Here is a 7,643-nt window from a genome sequence, read left to right on the forward strand (position 1 = left end):
GAAAATTGATTAAACATTTATTTCTCTGAATGATCACAAACTGATGTCCTACCAAAATAAAAGACATTCTCTGTGTTTTCTTTGTGTTTTATTTTGACGCTTTTAACAAACATTCAAACTGTGCAAATGAATCGAAACCCCACAGACAGACTGGGAACTTATACTGGGAACCTGTACTGGGAACCTGTACTGGGAACCTGTACTGGGAACTTATACTGGGACCCTGAACTGGGAACCTGTACTGGGAACTTCTACTGGGACCCTGAACTGGGAACCTGTACTGGGACACACTGGGAACTTATACTGGGAACCTGTACTGGGACACACTGGGAACCTGTACTGGGACACACTGGGAACCCGTACTGGAACAGACTGGGAACCTGTACTGGGACAAACTGGGAACCTGTACTGGGACAGACTGGAAACTTATACTGGGACAGACTGGGAACCTGAACTGAGAACCTGTACTGGGACAGATTTGGAACTTATACTAGGACAGACTGGGAACTTATACTGGGAACCTGTACTGGGACAGACTGGGAACTTATACTGGGACCCTGAACTGGGAACCTGTACTGGGACACACTGGGAACCTGTACTGGGAACCTGTACTGGGAACTTATACTGGGACCCTGAACTGGGAACCTGTACTGGGACACACTGGGAACCTGTACTGGGAACTTATACTGGGACCCTGAACTGGGAACCTGTACTGGGACACACTGGGAACCTGTACTGGGACACACTGGGAACTTATACTGGGAGCCTGTACTGGGAACTTATACTGGGAACCTGAACTGAGAACCTGTACTGGGACAGATTTGGAACTTATACTAGGACAGACTGGGAACTTATACTGGGAACCTGTACTGGGACAGACTGGGAACTTATACTGGGACCCTGAACTGGGAACCTGTACTGGGACACACTGGGAACTTATACTGGGAACCCGTACTGGAACAGACTGGGAACCTGTACTGGGACAAACTGGGAACCTGTACTGAGACAGACTGGAAACTTATACTGGGAGCCTGTACTGGGACAGACTGGGAACCTGAACTGAGAACCTGTACTGGGACAGATTTGGAACTTATACTAGGACAGACTGGGAACTTATACTGGGAACCTGTACTGGGACAGACTAGGAACTTATACTGGGAACCTGTACTGGGACAAAGTGGGAACTTATACTGGGAGCCTGTACTCGGACAGACTGGGAACTTATACTGGGAGCCTGTACTGGGACAGACTGGGAACTTATACTGGGAACCTGAACTGAGAACCTGTACTGGGACAGATTTGGAACTTATACTAGGACAGACTGGGAACTTATACTGGGACAGACTGGGAACTTATACTGGGACCCTGAACTGGGAACCTGTACTGGGACACACTGGGACCCTGAACTGGGAACCCGTACTGGAACAGACTGGGAACCTGTGCTGGGACAAACTGGGAACCTGTACTGAGACAGACTGGAAACGTATACTGGGAGCCTGTACTGGGACAGACTGGGAACTTATACTGGGAACCTGAACTGAGAACCTGTACTGGGACAGATTTGGAACTTATACTAGGACAGACTGGGAACTTATACTGGGAACCTGTACTGGGACAGACTAGGAACTTATACTGGGAACCTGTACTGGGACAAAGTGGGAACTTATACTGGGACAGACTGGGAACTTATACTGGGAACCTGTAATGGGACAGAATGGGAACCTGAACTGGGAGCCTATACTGGGACAGACTGGGAACTTATACTGGGAACCTGTACTGGGACGGACTGGGAACTTCTACTAGGAACCTGTACTGGGAACTTATACTGGGGACCTATACTGGGTTAGACTGGGAACTTATACTCGGAACCTGAACTGGGAACCTACACTGGGACAGACTGGGAACTTATATTGAGATAAACTGGAAACTTATACTGGGACATACTGGGAACTTATATTGGTACATACAGTGAATTTATACTGAGAGCGATGAATCGTTCTGCTGACACTTTTGGATGGTTTCTCTTGTTTAAATTAATTTCCATACTCTGGGTTCATTCAGGTTCTACTCTCACTTACAGGTCTTCACTGGTTTGTACTGGGTCTAAACAGGTCTTCACTGGTTTGTACTGGGTCTAAACAGGTCTTCACTGGTTTGTACTGGGTCTAAACAGGTCTTCCTCGGTTCTTTGTGCGACTCTCCTGGTCTTAACGGTTTTTAATGGGTCTTGTTAAATGTAAATAGTTTCATTGAGTACATTTTAATGTGAAGGGTTTTGTACTTTATCCTGCTGGTCTGTACTGGTTGTCTGAGCTTCTCTTTGGCTGCAGTGGATTTCCCAGCATGCCTTAGTAAACACATAATAAACAGGAAGTAAAACTCGATGCACAGCATCAGTAATGAGCAGCAACAATGTCCTCGCTGTGGCAGCCATTGTGGCTCTGAGTGATCACACCATGGTGATGTCATGGCAACACTGATCCACACACATACACGCACGCGGACACGCACACGCACACACACACAGCTCTTTAGTCCATCAGCCAATCAGAAGAAGACCTGCCCTCCGGTCTCTGTAAAGTTCACTCTGATTGGCTGCTTCCTGTCTGTTTCTTCTTCTTCTCTTCTGTTGTCGTCTCTCTCAGATAGACGTGCCTCCTTCATTGTCACTGATCCTTCCCATCATCCTTTGCTCTGGGCGTGGACAGGTGAGCAGATCTCAGACCAGCGCGGTCAGAGGGTTCGTAACATCACGGGTCAGGTAGGTCGGAGGTATCCACGGTAACCTGCCGAATTAATCAACACAGATATTTATCAATATGAACACCAAACACAAAAACCCTCAGACCTCTGCAACTAGTCCTCAGTCCTCAGCAACTAGTCCCATATTCTCTGCAACTAGTCCTCAGACCCCTGCAACTAGTCCTCAGTCCTCAGCAACTAGTCCCATATTCTCTGCAACTAGTCCCCAGACCCCTGCAACTAGTCCTCAGACCTCTGCAACTAGTCCACAGACTTCTGCAACTAGTCCCCAGACCCCTGCAACTAGTCCTCAGTCCTCAGCAACTAGTCCCATATTCTCTGCAACTAGTCCCGAGACCTCTGCAACTAGTCCCCACGCCTCAGCAACTAGTCCCAATACCTCTGCAACTAGTCCCCAGACCTCTGCAACTAGTCCCCAGACCTCTGCAACTAGTCCCATATTCTCTGCAACTAGTCCCCAGACCTCTGCAACTAGTCCCGAGACCTCTGCAACTAGTCCCCACACCTCAGCAACTAGTCCCAATTCCTCTGCAACTAGTCCACAGACTTCTGCAACTAGTCCCCAGACCCCTGCAACTAGTCCACAGACTTCTGCAACTAGTCCCATATTCTCTGCACCTAGTCCGCAGACCTCTGCAACTAGTCCCATATTCTCTGCAACTAGTCCCCAGACCTCTGCAACTAGTCCCCAGACCTCTGCAACTAGTCCCATATTCTCTGCAACTAGTCCCCAGACCTCTGCAACTAGTCCCCACACCTCAGCAACTAGTCCCAATACCTCTGCAACTAGTCCCCAGACCTCTGCAACTAGTCCCAATTCCTCTGCAACTAGTCCTCAGACTTCTGCAACTAGTCCCATATTCTCTGCAACTAGTCCACAGACTTCTGCAACTAGTCCCCAGATCTCTGCAACTAGTCCTCAGACCTCTGCAACTAGTCCCCAGACCCCTGCTAGTCCCCAGATCTCTGCAACTAGTCCTCAGATCTCTGCAACTAGTCCTCAGACCTCTGCAACTCATGCTCTGACCCAGAGTTGCTCATCATCACCTTGATGAAGATGGTGTCGTCTTTGATGTAGCTGCCAGTCTCCAGGACGCTCTGAGAAACAAACAGAGGACAACCAGAGGCAATGTTCATCTCTGCTGCAGGGCGTCTGAAGCTGCTGCTGTTTGGATCAGGCTTAAAGGCATCCCCCAAGTGTTTCCTCGACGGACCCTGGTCCATCAGCATCAGAGTTACCTTACGGACAAGCAGAGAGACAGACGGGTCTGTCAGCATCCTTTTGGCCTCAGAATAACAGACAGTTTAACCTTTTTGAATCAGTTAACCAGGCAGTAACTAGTCAGTACCTTCTGTTTGAAGGGCCAGGGCAGCAGGGCGTCGTACTCGCCTCTCATCACCACGAAGAACAGTGATAGGTGCGTCCCCTTGCCCATGCCGTCTCCGTTCAGGTACACACGGGCGCACATCTTGTACCCAAAATATCCTGTGTAGAATGGCTGTGAGTACAGCGACAGTGTCTTCGCCGCCACCGCTTCCTGTTTCCTTCTCTTGTAGTCCCGGATCTTCCAGATCAGTGTCCCGTTGTAACTCGCCGTCTCTAGCACCTGGAAACGCAGGTCCATGTCGGCTAAACGGATCTCATGGACACTCAGCATCTCATCATGTCGCTTCAGCTGATTCTCCATGGATGCTGCAAAGACGTGAATATTCATTACAGTTATTGATTACTGCGATCAGTCCCAGACCTCTGGAACTCGTCCCCACACCTCTACAACTAGTCCCCACACCGCTACAACTAGTCCCCACACCGCTACAACTAGTCCCCACCCCCACACCGCCCCACAACTAGTCCCCACCCCCACACCGCTACAACTAGTCCCCACACCTCTACAACTAGTCCCCAGACCTCTACAACTAGTCCCCAGACCTCTACAACTAGTCCCCAGACTGACCCAGAGTATGTGTTGTGGATCCAGTCCCGCTGCGTCCCCCTTGTTCTAGAGTGTTCAGTCTCGTCCGGACGGTCTCCAGCGTTCCTCTCAGGCTCTCCACCTCGTCTCTGAGCACACGGAGAGAACGAAGTTCCAGCTCCACCTCCAGGAGCTTCTCTGAATGAGAGCTCATTAGTTTCTACAGGAAGAGAGAGATGATTGTCGGTTCAGGTTCAGAGGACAGACTGGTCACTTTGACTGCCAGAGAGAAAGTGTAGTTGATGGTGCAGAGGCTTCAACTGCAGTCTTTGGTTCCAGTTGTGTCCCTATTTCAATCCCAGTCCCCCATAAGCTCTGCCTTCACAATGCTTATTGTTTCCACTAGAAATGAAAGCATTAAACCTTTATTTACAGCTGCTTCTGCCAGACAAGGCTTCGGGTCAGAGAGATGTATTGCATACAGTAATGTATACAGCACTGTGTCATTGCACACTTCCTGCTTCCTCCCACAGACCAACGACATGCAGCTTAGGTTAACTGATCACTCTAAATTGACCATAGATGTTGATGTGAGCATGAATGAATGTCTGTCTCTGTGTGTCTGCAGGCCTTAATTGTGACGGTTATTCATTTCTGAAATGTACTTATTTTGTGGGGTTTCTAACCCCCTTAGGTCTTTCACAGTAGATAATATGTGTTGTATAAATATATTGCCTTGCCTTGGTAGAATTAGGTAAAAGTATTACCTGCATGGTGGCCAGTTTCTGCTCCATCTGTCGGTTCTTCTCTCTCAGCTCGTCGCTCTGGTTCTCCAGTTCAGACAGTCGACTGCTGAGAGCAGGGAGCACCTTGTACCTCTCCAACAGCTCACCTTTAATATCCTCCACCTGGAGATGCAAACAAGGACAGTCACACACCCAACCCTCCGTTCTGTTGCCTCAGTCTGGTTGCTATGGTTACCTTGTTCTCTATCGTGGAGTTTCTGTTGGCCATCATTCTCAGGTGTTCAGCTGCCAAGGTGGACTCATGTTGCCTCATGTCCTGGTTCAAACCCTGAAGTACAAACAGTTAACACATTAACATTTGAAGTGGGAAGAAGAAACAGAAGAAGAAAGAGAGGAAGAGGATGAGCGTTTACCTTAAAGGTGCAGCCGTAGCGGGTGAACTGACAGCTCACCTGAGCTTTGGGACAGTCGTGTTGGTGGCTGGACAGCTGAAATACAAAACCAGTCAATCAGTGACATCACTACTTGGTTCTGCTGTGAGGTGACAGAACTACATTAAGCCAGTCTGACTGGACGGCAGAAGACTAACTGGATCCCTACCTCACTCCGGGGAAGGGAGGAAAAGGAGCAGTGGTTTGGACACGACACTGGGAACGCTGGACACACCGTCTCTTTGTGTTTCTGAAAACAGACAGAACCTTAACTATGTTCATCATTAGAACAATAACTTTAGACTGGATGTTCAGATGTGATTAACACAAAATGTCTCTCAACAGCTACCCAGATAGCTGGCCGTGCCACATCTACCGGCATCAAAACAGGAAGTCAATGGTAAAGTAGTGAAGCCCGCCTGTTGCATTATTTGGTTGGCTGCCTAGTCCCCCGATCCCTGGATCTAGTCCCCAGACCTCTGGATCTAGTCCCCCGATCCCTGGATCTAGTCCCCAGACCTCTGGATCTAGTCCCCCGATCCCTGGATCTAGTCCCCCCCTGATCCCTGGATCTAGTCCCCGACCTCTGGATCTAGTCCCCCGATCCCTGGATCTAGTCCCCCGACCCCTGGATCTAGTCCCCCCTGATCCCTGGATCTAGTCCCCCGATCCCTGGATCTAGTCCCCTAGTCCCCGATCCCTGGATCTAGTCCCCAGACCTCTGGATCCCCCGATCCCTGGATCCCCCAGACCTCTGGATCTAGTCCCCGATCCCTGGATCTAGTCCCCGATCCCTGATCTGAATCTAGTCCCCCGATCCCTGGATCTAGTCCCCAGACCTCTGGATCTAGTCCCCCGATCCCTGGATCTAGTCCCCCGACCTCTGAATCTAGTCCCCCGATCCCTGGATCTAGTCCCCCGATCCCTGGATCTAGTCCCCAGACCTCTGGATCTAGTCCCCCGATCCCTGGATCTAGTCCCCAGACCTCTGGATCTAGTCCCCCGATCCCTGGATCTAGTCCCCAGACCTCTGGATCTAGTCCCCCGACCTCTGGATCTAGTCCCCAGACCTCTGGATCTAGTCCCCCGACCTCTGGATCTAGTCCCCAGACCTCTGGATCTAGTCCCCCGACCTCTGGATCTAGTCCCCAGACCTCTGGATCTAGTCCCCAGACCTCTGGATCTAGTCCCCAGACCTCTGAATCTAGTCCCCAGACCTCTGAATCAAGTCCCCAGACCTCTGAATCAAGTCCCCAGACCTCTTCAGCAAGTCTCCAGAACTGGAGCTGATCCACCTGCAGATTGGTTAGCGGTGATGTCATGAAGTACCTGCAGGTCGGTGAGAGGCATCTTGGTCATGCAGAACTCGCAGCTGGTCTCTCTGTGTTTACATTTCCAGCTCAGGTGGTCAGGAATCTCTTTCCTCATCATTCGTTCTTTACATTTACCCAACGGACAGGGAACCTCGAAGAACGGACACACATTCAGGTGGTCCTACAGACAGACAGGTGAGAGACAGTAAGACTGAGTTGTCTTGATATGATCAAACCTGGTCATAAACTTCACGTGAACACCTGGGGTCCTTTATTGTTTCTATTCAGGGTTAACTGTTTACGGTGTTTTACAAAGCACACACTACAGCCAATCAGAGAGCAGGGTTCTCTGTTGCCATGTGACAGTGAGTAAACGTGTCTTTCTCACTGGTATCTGCTGCAGACTCATCTGCTCCTGACAGCCGTTAGCTTCACTGCGACAGTAAACTCTCAGTGCCATGATCTCCCGATGGCAGC

The 7,643-nt window shown here is 49.9% G+C and overlaps 1 protein-coding gene across 4 annotated transcripts in view; it reads right to left on the minus strand.

Annotated features, from left to right (window-relative positions):
* Positions 1-66: 66 nt before the first annotated feature.
* traf3 (TNF receptor-associated factor 3) overlaps positions 67-7,643 on the minus strand; it is a 10,813-nt gene continuing 3,236 nt past the window's right edge. For 2 of the 4 annotated variants that reach the window (XM_054613368.1, XM_054613369.1), the window contains exons 5-14: positions 7,555-7,643; positions 7,183-7,347; positions 6,023-6,103; positions 5,836-5,910; positions 5,658-5,750; positions 5,444-5,584; positions 4,719-4,896; positions 4,113-4,456; positions 3,811-4,002; positions 67-2,786 (exon numbers count right to left, since the gene is read on the minus strand). The exon at positions 7,555-7,643 is cut by the window's right edge and continues 16 nt beyond it. In XM_054613368.1, coding sequence (XP_054469343.1) covers positions 2,751-2,786; positions 3,811-4,002; positions 4,113-4,456; positions 4,719-4,896; positions 5,444-5,584; positions 5,658-5,750; positions 5,836-5,910; positions 6,023-6,103; positions 7,183-7,347; positions 7,555-7,643 — 1,394 coding nt within the window. In that variant the 3' untranslated portion in view covers positions 67-2,750. The remainder of the gene's footprint in view (positions 2,787-3,810; positions 4,003-4,112; positions 4,457-4,718; positions 4,897-5,443; positions 5,585-5,657; positions 5,751-5,835; positions 5,911-6,022; positions 6,104-7,182; positions 7,348-7,554) is intronic. The other 2 variants (XR_008531738.1, XR_008531737.1) reach the window with 2 other exon arrangements.

The sequence above is a fragment of the Anoplopoma fimbria genome, chromosome 15 (genome assembly GCF_027596085.1).
Source record: "Anoplopoma fimbria isolate UVic2021 breed Golden Eagle Sablefish chromosome 15, Afim_UVic_2022, whole genome shotgun sequence".
Lineage (NCBI taxonomy): Eukaryota > Metazoa > Chordata > Actinopteri > Perciformes > Anoplopomatidae > Anoplopoma > Anoplopoma fimbria.